Source organism: Stigmatopora argus, chromosome 6 (assembly GCF_051989625.1).
Source record: "Stigmatopora argus isolate UIUO_Sarg chromosome 6, RoL_Sarg_1.0, whole genome shotgun sequence".
Taxonomy (NCBI): domain Eukaryota; kingdom Metazoa; phylum Chordata; class Actinopteri; order Syngnathiformes; family Syngnathidae; genus Stigmatopora; species Stigmatopora argus.
Window position 1 is genome coordinate 2,593,288 of NC_135392.1, and position 24,213 is coordinate 2,617,500.

The 24,213-nt window shown below is 38.9% G+C and overlaps 1 protein-coding gene across 4 annotated transcripts in view; it reads left to right on the forward strand.

Annotated features, from left to right (window-relative positions):
* Positions 1–24,213, forward strand: part of ephb2b (eph receptor B2b) — a 166,259-nt gene that overhangs the window by 67,900 nt on the left and 74,146 nt on the right. For all 4 annotated transcript variants that reach the window (XM_077603213.1, XM_077603215.1, XM_077603214.1 and 1 more), the window contains exon 3: positions 14,637–15,321. In XM_077603213.1, coding sequence (XP_077459339.1) covers positions 14,637–15,321 — 685 coding nt within the window. The remainder of the gene's footprint in view (positions 1–14,636; positions 15,322–24,213) is intronic.

The following is a 24,213-nucleotide window of genomic DNA, read 5'->3' on the forward strand; positions in this document are numbered from 1 at the left end:
ATATTTTTCAAATGAATAAGAGACACTGCCGTTTTGTCAATTATTTTAAACCAAGTTTATGCTACATGTTTAGATTCATAATTTTCTTTTATTTGCAGTGTACTGTTTTAAGAAGGCGAGGTGCTTGTATCATGATTGTCCATGATATATTGTATTTGATGATGAAACTGATTATTTCAATTCAAACGTACAAATGCAACGCGCCACATATTTAGTCACATAGGGCACACTTCAAAGTCTAACATTTTCTACAAAGTGGACGAACGGCCCAATCAGTATGCACTAAATTCAAGATTCTGTAAATGTCGCTGTATGATGCTGACAACTTGACTGTTTGGGTACATTGCTTGCTGACGCGCTATATTTATATCGTGAAAGGGGGACGTGTAAAAGGGGAATGCGGGTGTGCCTATCATGCTTAAAGCATGACAATATTAGCAGTCGACGTTTTCATCTGCTACCAGTGACCGAGACAATCTGTATTAGAGCCGAAAATGGGTAAAACGAGATTGGTTTTACAAAAAACATACTTAAAAAAAATCCCGTACAAAAGTTGTTATACAGCGTACACAATTTGAAATGATTTAAAAACGTAGAAGTTAACAGGTATGCATTTTCTTTGGGAATGACTGTAGTACGAGATTGATTGGTCAGATGGACGGATGGCGCAAATACGTTGCCCCAGGGAAGCTGTGGCTGAAATTAATACAGTGTGGAGTGAATGAATAATGAAAAGTAATGCGTCTTTCAGTGCCCTGAAATCTAATGCATCTTGAAATGTAAAGTGGCACCTTGAAATATGAGTGAATCATTTTCCACATTTTTAAAACCTGTCTCTCGGACTTGACTCGCAAACTGACTTTCAGATACGAGGAATGCAATTGTGGCACCACATGCAGCATGTGTGTCAGATACAATTATAAATCATTTTTAAGAGACTTTAGGCTGTTTACTGTTAGTTGGTGTAAACAGTCAAACTAAACATTTACCCAAAGAAATTACACCATGTCTAGGGTTTCCCCAGTGCTTTATAAACCTTTTCTTAGAGCCAGCCTGACAGTTTTTCCAAAAGAAAGTATAAAGTGTACCGCATTTGTTGTACAGAATTTATTGTATTTTTTGTTTAGCAGTTGAAGGTTTTCTAGGCGCGATCTTAGCTTTTGATACACTCCTAATGCTAATACATGAAGCAAAAACCCATTCGCAATGGCAATCTAGCATATAAAATCCAGATTTAAAACTATTAGCATTCAATATTTAAAACAAATGCCGCAGACGAATGTAAAAAGTCATTAATAAATAGATATACAATATAACTTATTAAATACCTCAATTGATTGTATCGGTAGCCCCTTTTTGAGGAAAATTGTAATTAAGAGAGCAACAAATTCAATTCTTTCAATTAAAAGGTGTCATGCACAGGTGTCAAAGTCACGGCCCAGGGGCCAAATCTGGCCCGCCGCATCATTTTGTGTGGCCCAGGAAAGTAAATCATGAACTTTCTGTTTTAGGATCAAATTCAAATGAAGAGTATAGATGTATATTAAATTTCCTGATTTTCCCCCTTTGAAATCAATAATTGTAATTTTTTAATCATTTTTTTCTGTTTTTAGTTAAAAAAATCATTTTGTAAAATCTAAAAATATATTTAAAAAGCTAAAATAAACATAGTTTTAGATCTATAAAAAACGGAATATTCAGGGCTTTTAATCCAGTTTTTTTAATCAATTTATTTAAAAAAATCTAAATATTATATCTAAAATGGTCCGGCCCACGTGAAATCAAGTTGACATTAAAGCGGCCCGCAAGCAAACCAACCTGAGTCTGACACCCCTGCCCTAAAAGCTCTGCGGTATTTTATTTTCAAAAGGATATTTTCAGGTAGGTTTAGAATATTTATCATCCATCTTTTTCAAATAGTACGAGAAAGGACAACTTGTTGACTTTGTGCTGAAAACCAACACAATTTCTATTCATGCAATGCAAGAAGCCCCCTAACCTTGTGGTTTTACGGGTATAAGAACCGAGCCTTTGGATCATTTCACTTTGAAAACAAAGAGCGAATGAGCATGTCACACATAGCTCATCACCCTCAAGCCCAACACAACAGGTGGCGAATCCGTGACACGCAGAAACACAAACACACACCCACTCCATGCACGTAAACCCAGTTTTCTGGGTGCAACAGGCTCCCCCGGTGGATCAGTACCAGGCCTTTACGAGCTTCTTGAAATTCATCCCGACGTGACACCAAATACGTCGTGGCCTAATGGAAAGGCAAACACTTACAAGCAGAATTTATCAGATATGTTCTGTCAGTTGGCGTTATTCCACTCCCGCTTTACAATATATTACAATGTCAAATTAGTCACATAGGAATTTTCCTTCCTGTGTTTTCTTTTTCTTTTTTTCCGGTGCCAGCGGCGCGTTTTGAAAAAATCTTGCTTTTAATTCGCCCCTAAAAATGACAGCCAAACTTAACCCCAAACACACTGACACCCGGTGGAAAATGTACGCGGAGCGCAATTTGTCCCCCAGGCAGTGTGGGAATGTTCTTGACATCCACTCTTCCTAACCCACGCAGACAGATTTGTTTTAAGGAATAAAGTATGCAAAAAATTTGCACTTTTGCTTCAATGAATATCGTGTGACAGATGACATTACGAAAAAAAAATCATATTTAAAGCATGATACCATCACTGATTTTGAACGACCAGCTTAACATGGATGTTTTTGGAACAAAGTGAAAGCATACCTGTCAACTTTGGCCAATTATCAATGATTGCAACTCCCCTTATTACGTGATAATAAACCGTATAAATGCAATGTGGCACATATTTACTCACATAGGGCGCACTTAAAAGTCTAAAATTTTCTCCAAAGTGGACGGGGTGCCCAATCAGTTGGTGCACTAAATTCAAGATTCTGTAGATGTTGCTGTAGGATGCTAACGGTTTGACTGTCTGGGTACATTGCTTGCTGACGCGCTATACGTATTTACCTAGTGAAAAGACGGATGCTTAAAATATGACTATTAGCAGTCGATGATGATGTTTTCCTCTGCTACCAGTGACCGAAACGATCTGGATTAGAGCCGAAATGGGCAAAACCAGATTGGTTTTACAAAAAACGTACTTAAAGAAATAAATCTCGTGCAAAAGTTGTTATAAAATTATATTATAAAATTAATAAAATACAGGAAAAACATAAATTGACAGGTATGGCATCCATCGGGAGTGAGGCCAAAGCTGGGTACATTGCTTGCTGACGCGCTATATGTATTTACATAGTGAAAAGAGCGATGACTATTAACAGTCAATGATGACGTTTTTGTTTGCTACCAGTGACTGAAACGATCCGGATTTGAGCCAAAATGGCGACAACGAGATCGGTTTTACAAAAAACGTACTTAAAGAAATAAATCCCGTGCAAAAGTCGTTATAAAATTATATTTTAAAATTAATAAAATACAGAAAAAACAAAAATTTACCCGGTATGGCATCCATTGGGAGTGAGGCTAAAGCTGGGTACATTGCTTGCTGACGCGCTATATTTATAAAGTAAAGCAGATGTCTTAAAGGGGAATGCGCATGTGCATATCATGCTTAAAACATGACAATAAAATTTGCAGTCGGCGATGTAGTTTTCGTCTGCTACCAGTGACCGAGACTATCCGGATTAGAGCTGAAATGGGTAAAACCAGATCGGTTTTACAAAAAAATGTAGTTAAAAAAATCCCATACAAAAGTTGTTATACGGCGTACACAATTTGAAATGCTCATAAAACGTATAAAATACGTTTGACAAGTATATAAAAGTACAAGGAAATCACTATTGCTCCACGCGGTCGTGGAGTTGACCAACTTGTGGCAAACCAGAACCGTTGGACTACAATATTGTATAAATATGTACTTTCTGTAACCCAAAAAAAACAAACCACTGTTTACTTGTGGATACTTATTTGTAACTTTACAAAAATAACCCAAAATGCCTCTCGAGAACAGCTAAAAAATTTCAAGTGGCCAATATGTACTTCTGAAGTAGGGCGGGGAAATCCAACAAAGGTCAGGTCCAGTCTGGCGACCCATCCTCTGCCCTTGCACTTCCTTAACTGCGCTGTCGATTGGCTACCACTTAATGACGGATTGGCGTGCGGCCGGTGGCAGGGAGCTAGCTAATGTGGAAGCGTGACTGAGGTTTCCCACCAGGCGAGACGGCGTCTCCGGAGTTGTTTTTAATTATAGCCTGGTAATGCACTGGAACGTTGTAAATCTTCGTGTCTCTCCGAGAAACACTGCACTAAAATACTGCATTTTTGCATTGTCGGTTCGACCGTCTTTTGTCCCGGGTCGATTCTGATGTCGAACGGTCTAAAAATGTCTCATCTCTTCGAATAAACAACGGGAAGTGAACTCCAACCTAGTTGAAACAACTTCAAGTGCCACTTTAAAAGTGGAAGGCTAAGCAAAAGAGCACAAACAAAAGAGGAATGCTTCCACGCTGTGGCGTTAGAGGTGTGTTATTGATGCCAAAAGAGAACTCCCCGAGGAAAGGCTGCATCCGAAAATGGAGCAAAGTGAATAATTGATTTACATCTGTCAGTGATGATGTAGCGTCGGCGGCACTCGGAGTGGTGCGACGCTTCATTGAAATTCTGAGTGCGCGTGCCAACACGATGCAATCACCAACTGGCCGACTTCGGAAAAAAAATTGCGTTTGGAGCGCGTTCTCACAGCTGTATCGCTGGGAAGCAGATGTACGAAATTATTTTACCAACGTGAGGCCGCATCCCGCGACATACATGTATCTACGATGTATCTATGATGTATCAATGATGCATCTATGATGCATCTATGATGGTACTCGGAAGTTTCGTCGAAAGACGTTTGGTCCCCGGACGTTTGGTCGACCGGACGTTTGGTAGAACGGACGTTTGGTTGCCGTTTTGTTACTGTTGAAACCAGCTCTCAAAATTATAATCATGAGAGAGAGTGAGTTTAATATCTAAATATCTAATATCAAAATATCAACAGTAAACTTTCTGTCATTTGAAAGCGAGCGAACCCGGCGACCAAACGTCCATTCTACCAAACGTCCGGTCGACCAAACGTCTTTCGACGAAACGTCCGGTCACGATCTATGATGTATCTATGATGTATCTATGATGTATCTATGACGTATCTATGACATATCAATGATGTACCTATGATGTATCTATGATGTTATCCAGCGACATGTAGAATAGACGACCAATGTCCAATAAACAGCAGTCGACCGATCATGGATTTTGAAAGACAGATGCCGATACCAAACAAAAAAATAATATGCCAGCCAATTGCTGATGCCTAAAGCCGATCACGGGGGGTGCTGGAGCCTATCCCAGCTGACTTCGGGCCACGCCAGAAAACCCACGCAGCCCCGGGGAGAACATGCAAACTCCACACAGGTAGACCAATAGATCAAAGTGTTTAAATCGTTAACGTTTGGCCATTTTCTTTATGGTTCATTGGATAGGAAGACCAAAAAATGTATTTTTAAAAATAAATGTATTTGAATGAAATATAAAAATACTACATTTTTTTCCCAAATACTATTGATTCATTTTAAACAACTCTGAGGCCGACGTGCTAACCACTGTAGCCATTGGGGGCGCTATACTTAAAAAATACCTTGATTATGAGAAGTTATTGAAGCAGTCATATAAATATTAGAAGTAGATTTTTCTTCTGCCAAGTCTTTTAATAATAAAAACAATAAATTTCAATTTAAAGTGGGCGGAAAATACACTACTCCAAAACTCCGAACCCCCCAGTGATCGAACCCTTGACCTCAGAACAGCAAGGCAGACGTGCAAACCCCCTGACCACCGCCTATGTTTACTTACATGATATAAAATTGACCAATAAATAGCCATCTTTGCCAGTAAGTAGTCTTTCTCATAGGCAGGAATAAGCTTTCAAAAAATAGGACGAATAAGCCAATTTCTACTTCTGTCCTTACGCCAAGAGCGCAAAAGGGCTCAGACTAACGCCTGGCGACGTGCGGCACCAGCGTTCCTTCACCTGGGTCGCTTAAAACCCATGACCACCCTCTCGCAGCACTCCCAAGCCAAAAGCTGTGAAAATGAAGACGTTTCTTCTAATTTCACACTTGGCGCTTGATCGTTGGGCTCTTATTATGCCCCATTTGCTTCCCTCCACTGGCCGTGATGAAAGCGGGCCAAAGGGGCCGTGACAGGACAAAAAGAGGCCCCCTCCATCACAACACATTTTGTTTGGGGTCTTTTTTTTCTTCTTCTTTTAACCCTCAACCTGACCACCCCCCTCCCACATGACCACCACCACTTCTCTGCAGTCGCCCCCACCGGTTTCTGTGTTAGTCGGTATCTAACTATGAGCGTCCTGTGAGCCGCAGATGGTCCGCTCTTGTTTAATTGCCCCTCGGCTTCCCCGCCGCTCGTCAGCAAGTGGGAAGGTCAATAGCTGCTCATGACCTGCGATGATGATGCCCGCTTTAAAAAAAAAATAGAAAAAAAATCAAAAAGCCAAACAAAGCCAACATTTTTATCAAACGGTTTCTTTCGGGGGGATGTTATGTTTGTCCACTAAGGATGACAAAAAATTATTTGACAACTAAATGATGATCACATGATAATGACTGTATTTTATCAGACTATAAGTCACGCAAGCCAAAAAAATACACAATGGAGAGGTAAAAAATTGATTTACGTTGCAGTAACTGGAGTATAAGTTGCATTTTTCGGAGGGCAGTTTTTTCTTTTAATCAGAAACAAAGAACAAACACTAAAATAACAATATTAAAATGAATTACAACATGCTAAATAGGCATTTTATTAGGTAAGGACAGTAATCCCTCGAATAGTTACCCAGAAATGTTTGTCCACTAAGGATGACAAAATTATTTGACAACTAAACCATCATCAAACGATAATGACTGTATTTTATCAGACGAGAAGTCACGCAAGCCAAAAAAATACACACTGGAGAGGTAAAAAATTGATTTACGTTGCAGTAACTGGAGTATAAGTCACATTTTTCGGAGGGCAGTTTTTTCATTTAGTCAGAAACGAAGAACAAACACATTAAAATAACAATAGTAGAATGAATAACATGTTAAATAGGCAATTTATTAGGTAAGTACAGTGATACCTCGAATAGTTACCCAAAAATGTTTGTCCACTAAGGATGACCAAATTATTTGACAACTAAACCATGATCAAATGATAATGACTGTATTTTATCAGACTAAAAATCACGCAAGCCAAAAAAAATACACAAAGGAGAGGTAAAAAAATAGACGTACGTTGCAGTACCTGGAGTATAAGTCTCATTTTTTGGAGGGCAGTTTTTTCATTTAATCAGAAACGAAGAACAAACATTACAATAGCAACAGTAAAATGAATAACAACATGCTAAATAGGCAATTTATTAGGTAAGTACAGTAATCCCTCGAATAGCGCGGCTTCAACTTTTGCGGAGTCACGGCATCGCTGATTTTTTTTCGGGGAAAAAAATACTTCGTAAAAATGTGAAAATCCACGCTGACCCCACTCCCCTGTCTTCTACTTGCCACTAGGAAAATGTCGGAATATAGAGGACTCTTTATATCAAGCGGAGAGAAACTATTTTCACTGTTAGTACTGTATTTAAAGTAGTTACATTTTTAAATATATGCATTATATTTAGATATGAATACACTATAGCAGGGGTGTCAGACTCGGGTTGGTTCACGGGCCGCTTTAACGTCAACTTGATTTCACGTGGGCCGGACCATTTTAGATATAATATTTAGATTTTTTTTATAAATGGATTAAAAAAACTGGATTAAAAGCCCTGAATATTCATTTTTTTATAGATGTAAAACAATTTTTATTTTAGCGTTTTATATATATTTTAGATTTTACAAAATGATTTTTGAACTAAAAACACAGAAAAAAATGGATTAAAAAATTACAATTATAAATTTGAAAAGGGGAAAATCAAGAAATTTAATATACATCTATACTCTTCATTTTAATTGGATCCTAAAACACAAAGTCGGCACTCATGATTTACTTTCCCGGGCCACACAAAATGATGCGGTGGGCCAGATTTGGCCCCCGAGCCGCCACTTTGACACATGCACTAAAATATTTTGACATGCTTATAGCTATAATATTTAATAAATATACACTTTTTGATCTTTGTACTTGTGTACTTGTATTTCTGTATAGGTGCAAAAACATGTATTATGGTAGTAACAATAGGGGTGATCCTACTTTGCAGTTTTTTGTTTATCGTGGACTTACCTGGTCTACATTTACCGTGATATTCGAGGGATTACTATATAGCCCTGAAAAAAAACGACATAACAGGTTGTCATGTTTAAATCGAATTGCCTATTAAAATGTAGCAACTACACCTGGTTGAATATTTTATTTTTCGATACTAACTAATAAAGAAGTTACATGTTGCCCATTATTTTTTTACAAACTATGTTTTCTGTCAGAACAAAGGCTTTAAAGCTTTCAAATCTCTCCAAACAAGTTTTTCCATGTCAGTATCGGTGTTATCCCCAAATGCCACATGTGTCCATTTCTTTTGTTTCCTTTTCACCCTTGAAAATGGCCGGGGCTAAACCCAGCACCAACACACTCAACGGTGATTAATTAGGACATGGGAATAAAGAATTTGAGCCATTCTAATTAGGCGGAGAGTGTTTGATGGAATGCCAGTTTTTGGAAGGAAAGGGGCTGACTTTCCCCTCCCCGGCCGCCATCAAAATGTGTCAGAGTCCTTTCTAAGTGGGCTCTAATTTGAGAGATTATATCAGATGTGAAGTGGAGCGGCTGCAGATGATGCAAAGCGGCTCTCTGGGGTTTAGAAACTTTCTTTTCGTCTTTCTCCCACTGATACGTCCAGGTCAAGGTCGCCACCTTTTCGGCGCTTCCGGCGCAAAGTGTTTAACCCCGATAGGGCGCTAATTTACCGTATTTTCTCGCATAAACGCTGTATTTGTCGCTAAAAAAAATGATGACTGAATCAAGGGTACGGCTTATATGTGCACAAATTAGACTTGACATGCACAAAACTGTAAGGTGACGAAGACCAAACGACATAATGATAAGATAAACAGATAAAACACTTTAAAAAATTATTTTGGGTGTTGCCATGTTACCTAGGGATGACAAACTAGACCTCTACGGACACACTTCCTGGTTGTAGTGGTCACATGACTTCCTTTTTGAATTTGTTTACCTGCAGGCCACACCCTTTTAGGAATGTGCAATCCAGAAATTGATTCATACAGTATCTCAGAAATACCACGTACAATGATTTAAATTAGGATTTTCCCATCAAAGTCACACATATTTACTCCCTATTAAAACCATGAATATGGAGGTGAAAATTGTGAATCAGGGGGCGGCTTATACGAGAGAAATTGTAAAATTCAACGATTTTGAGGCAATTTTAAGGGTGCGGCTTATACATGGAGTCGGCTAATATGTGAGAAAATAAGTTACTCGTCTCCCATTGAGGGCACCAGATGTTGAATCTGCTTTGACAGGGGAGGGTTGGCAGCGATAAAGTTGAGCTTTCTTGGGCAGTTCTCTTAGTTGAAATGACGTGTCAATGGGAGGCAATGCATGTGAAAATATGCATTCATTTCAGTGAAAAACGTTCAATCTACTTGAATTGGACGTCTGTTATCATCAATGGTAGTAAAAATGTAACTTGTTTAACTAGGAATTAAAAAAATGTAGGGTTTTATTGAGGTCCATAACCAGAATATTTCAGTTTTTGTTATTTTGTTTGACCGTATGTTTATGTTTAAGAACGAATGAACCTATTGCTGTTAAGATAAGGATGTTTTTTTTGTCTGAAAAGGTGATCAAATTTTTGGGGTAATGAGTTCAAAGGTCAAATGTTAGAGGTCAGAAAACTGCGCCTGCGCGCGAGTTTTATATATTTTTTATAACAGTTTATTCATTAGTAAAAAAATAAATAAAATAATAATAATGTTAATCATTTAACCCTAATGCCTACTTGATTATAAGCCACACCCACCATTATTTTCTTTATTTTTTTTACAAGAAATGTGCATTTCTTCACGTTTAAACCGCACTGCAATTTAAGGTTTTTACACTTAAAAACATGCATTTCATAGACTAAAAATCCAGAAATAAGGCAAACTGGGCTAGATTAAAAATATAAGACCAAAGTTGTGGTTTATAGTCAAAAAATTACTAATTGTATTTAAGACAATATCACTATTTGTGGCCTTCATAACCCAAAAATGTGATTTCCACATCTGTGAACATCACGTTTAAGCAAATATTTTTTTCCCTTTCTTTTTAATAAACCCAAAATAGAGTTAAAGTTGACGCCCTTGGCAAATTCGGCCCCGAGACATCTGCAGCCAGTCAATTGATAGCAACAACCGAAAAAAGAGACAAAAGTCTCACTGGGCGCAAAATGCGGACCAGATTTCCACGGTGAATTCGATAATACTTCTTGCGGTCGCCCGGCGGAATATTCTCTCCGTCGCTCTGCTCGTGATTGATGTTTCTCGGGATTTGCCTCAAGTGAAAAGAATCTTTTCACCGTGCCAGTGAGCCATTACAGTATGTGCTCCATTTAGATACAAAAGAGGCAGCCATGTCGGTTGCGAAGACGCCCGAAGCCAGCCGAGTGTCACATCGGGACTGAAACGGGGTTGCTGGAATGTGGATAAACATGAAAAGAGAGCTCGTGCGTTTTTGCAGCCATCTTGCTTTGTCCTGATTAGCACAAGTGATGAGACGGTAAATAAAAAATAAATACATTCCCTGACGTGAGAGTTGATGTTCGGCACGTATGACCCACTTCTCGCTTCCTGACTCTGATGTTAATCACGGTGACTTCATGTTCAGCCTCTCCGGAAAAGAAACTACAGTATGAGATTTGTTTCTCCAATTAAGGCAAGTGAGATGGTAAACATTTAATCGTGGGTGACGGTGGAGCGTAGAAATGTTTCATCAGCACGCAATCGTCGGGCAAAACAAGACCAAACGACAACAACATAATGGTCATATGAGTAAGGTCATGTTTTAAAATCCCCCAAAATGGCAGAAACTTCCCAATTAATGTTGTTTTCAGCCCAGGACTAACCCTCTTAGGCCCCGCCCCACTCCGGGAATAAGGAGGTCCCCATTAAACCTATTTTTTTAATGTCATTATCATGTTTGTTGTCACGAAATGCATTAATCTTCTTGGGTCAGTTTGTCACGAAACATGGGATTATCGTAAACCGTCAGAAACAAAATAAATATGATCTTGTAATCCCTCCTTTTTTGTTGGGGGGCTAAGAACAGAAATAATAGTCGAGAAATATTGTTTTCCGAGTTATGATGAGCTGCTACTTTTGTTTTTTGTCTGGCGGGAGCAGGAGTGCTGACGTGCTTGGGTGATTTTGGTAATTTGCAATGCGAAAATATTCAAAGGAAAATGTTTTGCATTGTATAATTAAGTTGGTTGGTTTCTAAGGCATCAGCTCTTGCCGACGTAATAAAGTCTGTGAGCACAACACTTTTTTTAGCGGAATATTAGGTGATTTAAGTCCTATTTGGAGGAAAGTCATAACATTATGTGATTAAAGACATTGTATAATTAAGTTGGTTGGTTTCTAAGGCATCAGCTCTTGCCGACGTAATAAAGTCTGTGAGCACAACACTTTTTTTGCGTAATATTAGGAGATTTAAGTCCTATTTGGAGAATAGTCATACAATTATGCGATTAAAAACATGACATTATTTTTGCATCACTCCAACTGGAAATTTTTCGGGGTCTGCAGATATCAAATTTTGGTGACATTAGGTCAGTGTGAAAAATCAGATTTTTGAATTATTTTGGAGGTTTATGTGATTCCTTCTGATAAAACTTTGATGAGAATGACTATTGTTATTTTCGCCTATATTGTTTTAAATTAAAAGATATCCAGATAGTGGGTTTTTTTCAATGCAAAAAGTGTGCCACAGCTCAAAAAAAGTTTGGGAAACACTGTTCGATATTGTATCTCGTTCCTTAGAAAAAGTTTAAAAAATCATTAAATGCTCTACAGGGCATGAATTGAGACTGCTAATAACCATTTTGTTGGCTTCTAATCAATTAAGCAGTAACTTATTCCCCCTTAATGTCTACTTTTAAAATGACTCAATTTGACCCAGAATAATTGGAGAGTTGAACCCCCGTTTTTTGCTTCAATGCACACTGACAGAAATAAAGAGCTTCGGTGGAACTATAATTTGGAACTACGTTGCCCGGCCTTACAAATCAGTGTTTCCCGAACAAGAGGGAAAATGATACACGCTGTTAAATACAAGTCAGTTTGGCTATCACACTCAAAATAAACACATTTAGGTTGATTTTATTTGACTAAAAACTTAACAGCAAGAAAAAACACAGTTCTGTGAAATCCCTGTATTTCATATATTATATTTTATTCATATTTTATTGTAGTTATTTTATATTCAATCATCTTTATATAGTAGATTTTTTCCCAAAATGAATCCTTTGTTTAATACTTTGATTTGATTTAAAATTATTGAGACATATTTTTCATTTAAAAAGTATAAGAGCTCAACAAAAAATTAAATTATTTAACTCATTTGTTTCTTTTAATAAGAACTACATTATAAAATTGAATTGAATTATTTTATTGTCATTATACAAGTATAATGAGATGCAAAGCTTTCACCATGTAGTAGTGCACAAATAACAACAAACAGACAAATAAATAATCAGCAAATAAGAAATGAATAAACCGGCATTAAGTCAACAATGATTTAATTTTATTTAATATTTTTCTACAAAAGGATGTGTAGAGAAAAATACTTGATTTGATAAGAAATGTAAAAAAACAACATCAATTTTGGAAGAAGCATGCCAATTTTTATTTGAGTTAGCATGAACATTTAACTTAATAATTTTTTTTCATCATTCCTAAATATAATTATATATTTTTTTAATTTAATTCAAAGACACGTAAACAGTACAGTATAGAATTCACGGCATGTGTTGTGGTCGTTGGCAGCAAGATAAATAGTTTGAATTTAACATCTGGATCAGGGAAGACAAACACGCTACAAATACGCTAAGCTAACAAGTTATCTGTGGTCATTGAGCAACAAGCTACGTCTGCACGCTACTCTTGTGTTCTTGTTTATATATTCGGTGTTGAAAATGACCTTATCAGCTTGATCTTATTAATGGATGCCAGGTTCAAAGATGCACGAAACGGGTTAACATGCCAAATGCGATAACGTGCCGAAACGGGACCTCCGGGCTCAGAGAGCACATGCTGCTTTTCGGAAAAAAAGCTGCTTCTCATTTTCTTCTTCTTAGGGCCTAATGTCGCAGATGTGATGTTTCTTTGCACCGTGTAATCAATTTCATCAAAACGTCGCCTTAAGCTGATTATGTGCCGATAATTACATTTTTCAAAGTGCGCCCGGCAATAAATGCGTTGTTGGTAGAAAACAGACATGGGCGGAGGATTATTACTGTTTGTTCATAATGAGAACCATGCTGACCTTTTTTTTTGCCTCTTTACAGTGGGACTCCACATGTTGTAATTATTTGATCTTCTGGCAAATTTGTCTGTTCAGGCACAAAGAAATGAACAACTCGTTTTGTAAGGTTGCGTATTCATTGTAATACTAAATATGGCCGATAAAATGTAGGTTTACAATATTTTTGTGGGGTGAGAAATGTATTTGTTCCACTTTTTTTTTTTAATTAACTTGGTCTTGCAGAAATTTTTAAAAAGTGCGTAACTCATTTAATGTGGTAATGACAAAGTAAATCCCAAATTTTGTTTTTAATAAATCCCATTTTTTTATTAACTTGGTCTTGCAGACATTTTCAAAAAGTTTGTAGTTTATTTATGGTAACGACAAAGTAAATCCAAAATTTTGTTTTTAATAAATCCCATTTTTTTATTAAGTGGTCTTGCAGAAATTTTCTAAAAGTATGTAGTGGTTTATTTAATATGGTATTGACAAAGTAAATCCAAAATTTTATGTTTTTAATCAATCCAAGAGTGCCTCAAAATCATTTTTCAAATACTAGTTTCATCTAATAACGTGTGTTTTATTACTTTTAGATTCTATAATCTATTAACTTGGTTTTACAGATTTTTTCAAAAAGTACGTAGTTGTTTATTTAATATGTTAACCACAAAGTGAATCCAAAATTTTATGTTTTTAATAAATCTAAGAGCCTCAAAATCATTTTTCAAATACTACTGTCATCTAATAACATGTGTTTTATTACTTTTAGATCCAATAATCTATTACCAGGTTTAATGAACAACCATACACACAAAATGAACATTGATTAGTGTATTGTAGGGGTGTAAATCACTAAATAAATGACGCAACAATATGATATTGGCAACATACCCAATTCTAACCTCATTCAATTCAAAGGCTTCAGATCCATCTAATAGTATAGTACGTACATTTCACGCAAACAGTTATAGTTTACCGATAACCCCCCAAAAAATGAAGGTTGCATTTCTGTGGCTCAAATGTTGGAATAAACATATGAAAACGATTAGCTAATGGAAATCTAATATTGCCTTTATTTCTCCTACAGTGGGAGGAGGTGAGCGGTTACGACGAAAACATGAACACCATCAGGACCTACCAGGTGTGCAACGTGTTTGACAACAACCAGAACAACTGGGTGCGCACCAAGTACATCCGGCGACGAGGCGCACAAAGGATCCACGTGGAGATGAAGTTCTCCGTCAGGGACTGTAGCAGCATCCCCAACGTCCCCGGCTCCTGCAAAGAGACCTTCAACCTCTACTACTACGAATCGGACTCCGACACGGCCACCAGGACCTCGCCGGCCTGGATGGAGAACCCCTGGAGCAAAGTAGACACCATAGCGGCCGACGAAAGCTTCTCCCAGGTGGACCTGGGCGGAAAAGTGATGAAAATCAACACCGAGGTGCGCAGCTTCGGCCCCGTGTCCAGAAACGGCTTCTACCTGGCGTTCCAGGACTACGGCGGCTGCATGTCGCTAATAGCCGTCCGGGTCTTCTACCGCAAGTGCGCTCGAATTATCACCAACGGGGCGCTGTTCCAAGAGACGCTATCTGGGGCTGAGAGCACCTCGCTCGTGGCGGCAAGAGGGGTTTGCATACCCAATGCCGAGGAAGTCGACGTCCCCATCAAGCTGTACTGCAACGGTGACGGAGAATGGATGGTCCCCATTGGTCGATGCATGTGCAAGGCTGGCAACGAGGCGGCGCAGAACGGGACCGTGTGTCGAGGTAGGTTTTTCTTTACTCTCTTGTCAGGAAGCCCATGTTTACTGTTTTAGACTTCTTCCAGAGTGGTTTGATAGCTAGCGCTCATTGACAATCTTTATTCTGTACTTGCGTTGGGGTTGTTTGTATTGGATTGGATTGGATAACTTTATTCATTCCATATTCGGGAAATTTCATTGTGACAGTAGCAAGAAAAGGCATAGTTATAAGTTAGACAGTACAGTCAAAGGCCGCAGAACAACAAAGCAAAAGCAAAAGCAAAAAGCACAAAGTACTGTGTTGTTGATTCGCAAAACCTTATTCAAATATATATATATATATCTATATTTGCTGGGTGCTGGAGCCTATCCCAGCTGACTTCGGACCCTGAATTGGTGGCCGGCCAATCGCAGAGCACAAGGAGACTAACAACCATTCACACTCTTACTCAAACTTAGGGGCAATTTAGAGTGTCCAATCAGCCGACCATGCATGTCTTTGGAATGTGGGAGGAAACCGGAGTACCCGGAGAAAACCCACGCAGGCCCGGCAAGAACATGCAAACTCCACACAGGTGGACCGATCTGGATTTGAACCCAGGTCCACTCGAGTCACCGAGCCGGTCAGAAGGAATCCAATTGGAATAAAGTATGGCTGCAGTCTGAATGCAGACGTAGGGTTTCCATCTTCAATTATTTCATCTATATTAGAATAACTAATATTTTTGTTTTTGGGACCCATCTGATAGGGTAAAACCAAAGAGTTTGAGCTAGATTCACGCTCCTGTGTGCCGATTACTGTCTGAGAATTATTAACATAGTGTAATGTCTGTTGCTTTCCCTTTATGTTACTGTCTGGTCTCTGATACTGTTTACTTAGCTGACACCACTTTCTCCATACATTGTAAAAACACCTACTGCAAACGTAAACCAGATCGGAGTTTCATCTGTCCAACTCAACTCAACTGTTTGCTAGGAAGTCGCTTTGCACCATTTGGTTTAATCACGCGTCACAAAGATTTTTATCGTCATCCCAAAGCCCATTTTCCCCCCCAAACTGGAATGTTTCACTTTACGCGCCACTATGCCAATAACTCAAAATTTTGGTCGACCATATTCGGTGAATCGTATTCAAAAGGGAGCTTACACACATAACTATTGTTGCGGCTAACCTAGAACATACCTGTCAACCTCTGCCGATAACTGCCCTTATAAATGATTATGATTCCCCTTACAAACCCCCCAAAAACCTTACAAACACCGTACGACTCGTACGGTGTTTGTAAGGTTTTTTGGGGGTTTGTAAGGGGAATCATAATCATTTATAAGGGCAGTTATCGGCAGAGGTTGACAGGTATGCTAGAACAACTTCTAGTTTGCGGATTTTTGAAGTGATCGTCTTCAAAGTGCAAAAAAACCCCAGAATTTGTACTGTAAATCCTTTCAAGCTATTCTACAAACCTATGCAGAGAGCAGGTTTAACATCTAAAGACTTGAGTGGAAATAACATCCATTCTTATCGCCCTCCTTCCACGCAGATAAAGGCGCTACTTTGTCAAATAGCCTTCATTTTCCCTTCCCAACATGAAGCCCTCTTACAGGGACATCGATTGGACATCTCGAAATGTCAATGTAACCAGTCCGCTAGACTGTGTTCTCCCTTATCCACGGTGTGGCTTTTTAACACACTGTGAGGCCTTGTTGGCTGGAAACAGCATGACGGCGTGTCACCCGCACGCATCCCGCACATCTTGACAAACCACCCACCTGCAGTCATGATGACTATGTTCCTGCCTTGTAATTAGAACACATCCCCCCCCCCCCAACGTGTTTGCGTGTGTATTTGTGTATGTGTATCCACTGGGAGGGGAAATGTGATAGATACACCCGAACATGACTATAACAGTTGGGGAGAAAAAGCAAACAAGACATTTTAAGTTACATGTAAACACGTCAGCCCTATTTTAAATTGTCCTTTTTACGATGGAATGTTCCATGCAGAACAGACGTGTGTGTGTTCCTAAGAGTAAAAAGGTAAGAAGTGGAAATGCTTAGTGCTTGAGACCAATTGAATCAGATAATACTGTATTTACTCGCATATAAGCCGTATTTCCTTGCTCGAGGGTACGGCTTATATGCGCATAAAAAGACGATATGCACAAACATTTTAGATATAATATTTAGATTTTTTTTTAAATAAATGGATTAAAAGAACTGGATTAAAATCCCTGAATATTAAATTTTTTATAGATCTAAAACAATGTTTATTTTAGCTTTTTTTATATTTTTATTTAGATTTTACAAAATGATTTTTGAACTAAAAACACAGAAATGATTAAAAATTACATTTATTGATTTAAAAGGGAAAAAAATCAGGAAATTTAATATACATCTATACTCTTCATTTTAATTTGATCCTAAAACAGAAAGTCGGCACTCATGATTTACTTTCCCGGGCCACACAAAATGATGCGGCGGGCCAGATTTGGCCCCCGGGCCGCTACTTTGACACATGTGACGTAAGACAATGCGGTCATTTATTTCAAAATAAAATAAATAAACGGATAAAACGCTAAACAAAATTAGTTTTGATGTGTACGAATGACATTTTCAGGAGAAAAAACGTATCTTGCATAAAACGTGAAAAACAAACATTTGTGCCTTTTCAGTTTTGGAACACATTAAGGAAATAATTGTACATTTGTGATTAATAAATAAAACACAATTCCGCTTGCTCGAATTTCGACATTAGAAGCAATTTGACCGCCACATCTTAAATTACTGGTAAGAAAATTGTAATTTCCATCCTTAAAAAGCAGCAGGTTCTCATCAAGATCGACTTATTTCTTTTTCCGAATGGAATAATTTGATATTTTGCACTTACAAACACAGGCATATTAACTTCCTTATAATATTGACCCTAATAATGTGCTTTTGATTCATACAGTATCTCCGAAATATGATTTTTCTTAAGTGCTAGACGTCAAATCCATGGCAACTTTGCGGGCTAGAACTGAATGATGAATGATAATATTTGCGTACCTGAAAAAGTTCTTCTTGCATAACCTAGCTGATTTTAGGTCAGTGTTCCACCCCTGGTACTTGGATAACGCCCAATTTAACGTCATATTTGATTCATCACAGTAGCTCTAACAAATTCGGTAATCTTCCCGACTGCTGTACTAACAGGGGCAAACTCTTTGCGGAGTCCAAGCCAATACCGGGCACATGTGAGGATACTTCAATCTGCTCCGCCGCAATGAGTCCGCCTGCAAGCGTAATTATGCTGGTCTGGTTGTTTTTGTGACCTCCGTGTAAGGCACTTTATGTTGCGGATTCCAACGTCTCTGGGGTTGAGTTTGGGAAGCTCTTTTGGTGTTAAATTGGATTATACAAGTAATTGTTTTCTGCTCAAGAGAGACAATGTGATGATCCAATTTCATATCCTCACAGTGCTGAACATGGTGTTGAACTGGGTGACACATATACCGATTTTTTTAAACAATGTGACAGAGTGCCACATAACAGGGGGATAAGTGCTGCTCAAAAAGTGTACTCAAGATGGCCAACACTCACATCATGATATTTCATGATAATCGTGGCTGTTCTTCCCCCTAACAAGATGGATTTTGAGAGTCCAGCCAGGAAATATGATAAAAATATTATCATACAGCAACTGCCGCTGTCTTAGTAATGATCAATTTACAATCGAATGATCTTTGAACAGGTTTAACGCAGAGCTGGGCATTAAAACGATAACGATAATTATCGTGAAATAATTTTTTGTCAAAGATATTAAAATCTTTCGCTAAAAATTTGATCATTTTAAACTGTAATAACACCACCTGGCCACCACAGAGAATGGGATGCTGTTGCGAGATGAATGCTAGTTCCAGACCAACACTCAAGAGGATGACGAGGAAACGTGTTTTTAGCATGTTAACAATATAGGCTAACACGGAGCATGAATGCAAAAGGACAATAACAGGGCCAAATAAGTGGTTATGAGATGCAGGACAACATAGAGCCGATACACTAAAAGTTCCAAGCGAATTCTCACTGGCGTTTTCTTTCTTTTTTTTGATAGTTATTGTGATAATTATCGATATCGACTGATAATGTTTAAATATCGTGATAATTTTCATCAGCTCTTCTTTTTACTTAAACATTGCCGTTGGTCTGACTGTTTTCCGATTGGACAAGGTCGCAAAAATCATACACAACATAGCATATCTTGGATATCGAACAATCAGGTTTAGGCTTATTGATATGAAAAGGGGATTCTGGCATAACTCGGCTCTGTTTTCAAGATCCCGAATACAGGTTTTCAAGATAAACCGAATGACTATCGTGTGTTTGCCCTGCTTGTGTATACCGACACTGTGCGAGACAGATATCTCTTACAACAAGGTACTTTGATCATCTTCACCGTTTTCCTGTCTTTGCATTGGCAAGACACCCGGAGCGATTAAAGCTTCATGAGGGGAAAAAAATGCATTATCTGCAAGTGCGGCTAGGCCGAGCAGAGGTGGATGTAATGCCTTTATACAAAAGTCATGAGCCTCTGCCAGAACGGAGCTCCAACGTTAAGTGTTGCCTGTTTTCGCCGCACTCCCGAAAGCCGATCCCGCCGCTTGAAACCGCGGTCGGCCGCCGCCTCTTCAACCGCAGAGTCGTGCGTAATGAATTGATCCATGCGAGATGCGCCGTCGGCCGCTGAATATTGCGACGTAATGAATTGATTTGAGAGATGTGCCCTCGCGGGGCTCCGGAGAGATCCTCTTTCATAGCCGGATTACCGAGCCGCGGTAACCGCACAAAACAGCTCACATGAAAGCGACTTATTTGTACTGTAATATTTATAACCCCGGCAGCCGGTGCTTTGTCCCGACATTCCCGTAGCTTAACGTACAATTATGGGCGTTACAATTAAAGTCTCGGCTGGATCCCTGGCAAATAATTAGGCTGTCAGGAAATCTGTCAAAACATTGATATACAAGGGGGGGTGCTTACAACAAATTGCTGGGACCTTCGCTCTGTGATTGCCTTACAAGTGAGATTAGATTTCTTTCTCCGAGTGGAGGAACCACAGCGGCGGCTTTCAGGGGCGAAGATGGCCCTGAAAATGGGAGATCCTATTTCGCTCGCCAGCCTCCAGGGGCCAGCGCGGTGCGTAGACACATGGGCTTGTGTTTGCCCTCGCCTCGCTCTCGCTCAAGCTCCAACCGACAGTTGCTGCCTTCACAAAGCCGTCCATGTTCGCGGGGAGAATTGCAAATTTTAACAATGCCCATGTGTGCTTTTTCACTGAAACCCGAGCATCTCGGACAGAGCTATTGTGAATTCGAGGGTCCCCAGAGTCGGAGTGTGAGTGCGTGTGGCTCGGCGTATGGGTAGGATTTAAGATATAACCTTCCTCGGCAATAATAAATAATGGGGAAACAGCGAGAGCAATGATTTTTATATTTTAAAGCACGAATATATAAATATCAAATAAATCATCTCCAATTTGAGGGTAAAAATGTCAGTTGAGCTATTCAGTAGGACTCTATTTTCTTGCATATACGCCGTATTTGTCGCAAATTTGACTCGATCCAGGGTACGGCTTATATGCGCACAAATTCCAGTTTTTGTCCAACTTTTTGAGTCTGTATCCGTTTTAGCTACCGTAACCAAAATGGCGCCGTTCAAGTGGCAGCCGGCGGCGGTAGCTCCGTCCACTCTTGCCCGTTTTGTGTTTTTGCTGCTTTTCTGTCTTAATGATTTGATTTGGTGTTACTTAATGATCCCATTTACTTTGATTTGCTTTGTACTTTGTGCTTTTGCTTTGTTGTTCTGTCTAATCACCCTCTGCTACTGTCACAATGAAATTTCCCGAATACGGGATGAATAAAGTTATCCAATCCAATCCAAATTAGACTTGACATGCACGGAACGCCATAACGCAAGACAATGCAGCCGATATGGTAATTTATGTCAAAATAGAGAAAATATAAGCAGATTAAACGACTAGCAAAATTCATTTTGACGTTTATGAATAAAATTCAAGACAAAAAATAAACCCTATCTAGCATAAAACGTGAAAAACTCATGGAAGTGACAATTGTGAATTAGGGGGCGTCTTATATGAGAGAAATTGTAAAATTAAACGATTTTAAGGCCATTTTAAGGTTACGGCTTGTACGCGGGGGCGGTTTATATGCGAGAAAATACGGTAATCTAGCCCTTATGCTTCATCGTTGTACTTCTGGCCCCTCGAGGGTAAATTGTAATAAGATCTAGAATGAACAATACTTTACAACCTAAAGTGAGTGTTAAATTGGATTAGTAATAATTGTTGCCCAAGGACCAAAAAAGGATCAGATTCCGATTAAACCACCACCTAAAGACACCCACAGCAGTTAATTTCCACATTTGTTAATATTTTAATATGTACTTGAATCTGTAAAAGGATAAATTGAAATATAATATCTTCAAAAAATCTAAGCATATTGAAAATAAGTCTTATTCATGCGTCTGTTTGACAAAGATTTACATAACGCAGAACCGAACGCCGGCAAAGAGCATCCGTGTATCGGTTTGTAAAATGATCGTTTAGATTGAACATGATAAAAGAGGAAAAGAAGAGGTGAAGGCTCTGAATAAATGCCTCTAATTCACCGACGCAATCTCAATTATTGAAAGCGTTCCATCTGGAGAAGATTTAAAGGGTGGAATCAACGCTGCAGCCCTTGCAATTCCACACCGCTGCCTTTATTTCCCCTGGTGCCACTGTCTTATAATGGCAACTCTAATCGACTAACAACGCAAAAGGAGGATGGGAGCTAACCACGCCGAAGACTGAAGACCGAATGATTGTCTTTTGTCCTGCGAGATGACAAAATGCAAATGAAACACACCCTTAGAGACTTTTTATGTACCGCGCAAGCTAACGCGAAAGACGATTGGCCGTTTCGAGGAAAATTCCTCAGGCGGTTTAGACATCTGGTATAGAAATCAATTAAAACTACATTCCAGAATATATCTAATCACTAGAAAACACAGTTTTTGCATAAATTGAAAATAAACTCCAGTGGGTGACTTGTTCTTTTGGGGCATTTCTAGGTCATTTCAGAATGAAGTTTGGGGGATTTTTGTACCACTCCCTAATGACTTTGGGTATCTTCCTATTAATTTTATTCATAAAAAATTCAATGGCTCCCTTCCTATTCATTTTGGGGTCACTTCAGTTTCTGGGTGACTTCCTGTTGATTATTAGTAAATAATTACAGGTCAACTATTGCATTGCGTAGGACCTTGGGACGTGATACTAGGTAACCGAGATTAGGGGTTCAATCCCGGGTGTGTTTGCATTTTGTTCCCATGCCAGCGTGGGTTTCTCTCTACCATATTTTCTCGCATATACGCCGTATTTGTCGCAAAAAAGACGACTGAATCCAGGGTACGGCTTATATGCGCATAAATTAGACTTAATATGCACAAAACTGCAAGGTGACAAAAGCGAAATGACATAACGCAAGACTATGGTGGCCGATACGGTCATTAATTTCAAAATAGAGACAAGATAAACAGATAAAACGCCCAAAAAATATTTTGACATCTTTGAATGAAATAAAATAAATTAAAATGTATCTTAAAACGTGAAAAAACTCACTTATGCCGACATCTTGCCTAGGGATGACAAACCAGACCGCTATGGACACACTTCCTGGTCGTACTGCTCACATGACTACCTTTTTGAATTTGTCTACGTGCAGGCAACACCCTTTCGGAATGTGCAATCCAGAAATCGATTTCTACAGCATTTCAGAAATACCACGTGCGATGATTGTTATCCCTTCCAAGTAACACATTTGTACCCCCTATTAAAACCATGAGTATGGAGGTGAAAATGGTGAATCAGGGCGCGGCTTATACGAGAGAAATTGTACAATTCAACAATGGTAAGGCGATTTTTAAGGGTGCGGCTCATACGTGGAGGTGCTAATATGCGAGGAAATACAATAAACGTGAGGACCGATTTGTTTTTTGAGTTTCAAAATAGCATGACAAAAATTAAGAGTGATGATTGTATGTGCAGTGTGTGTGATCTGTGAAATTGCATACGAGTACTTTGGGACAAATTGCAATTGTTCAGGTCGGTAAAACAAACACACTTAAGAGCGATGACGGATTTGATCCGCTTTTGTCAACATCATTTTGACTGCTAGCCTTCCATTAGCGTGAAGTGCGCGTGTGTGTGTTTGTGTGTGCGTAGGTTGACAGTAAGCCAAGATTCAGCTTCGTTGCTGATAGCCTTGCGCACCATCTGCCAGCCAGTGTTTGTATTCAGATCTCTGGTGAGAGTGTGACCTCGCTTTCGTACCGCTGTTGGTGTGCAGATGTTATTGCTGTCATTCCAACACAGCACAAAGAAGCATCTAGAAATTGGAGAATGCTTCTATTTCATATTTGGATTCTTCCTGGTTCTATAAATATCTACCGGTTAATTTAGGGTCTAATTCTTCATCGGTTTTACGCCTTTGGATCATTGTTCAGGCTCTATTCCCCAAAATATAGTTTCCTCGAGATTCGACATCTTCAACATGAGGGAAAACTTAACAATGTGCAGAACACAAAGCCAGGAACAAGGAAAATTATGGTTCCCTCCTTTTTTATTGAGTTTCATACGCCCTTTTGGAAGTATTATTGTAATATGAAGCCAACAGTAGTTTGCCAGAACATAAGTCAGTGAAATCCTAATTTTATGTCTTTTACAAAAGCCTCACTCATTTTCCATTTGCTTTCAAATCCATTCCACAACAAACAATGAATTGATTTTTTGTACCAGTCATAAGAGAGTCAGGGATTCTGTGTTCAGATCCTGATTATAGATTTCTGTGCAGATTTGAATTTAACTGAGCTTTTTTTCTGGGTA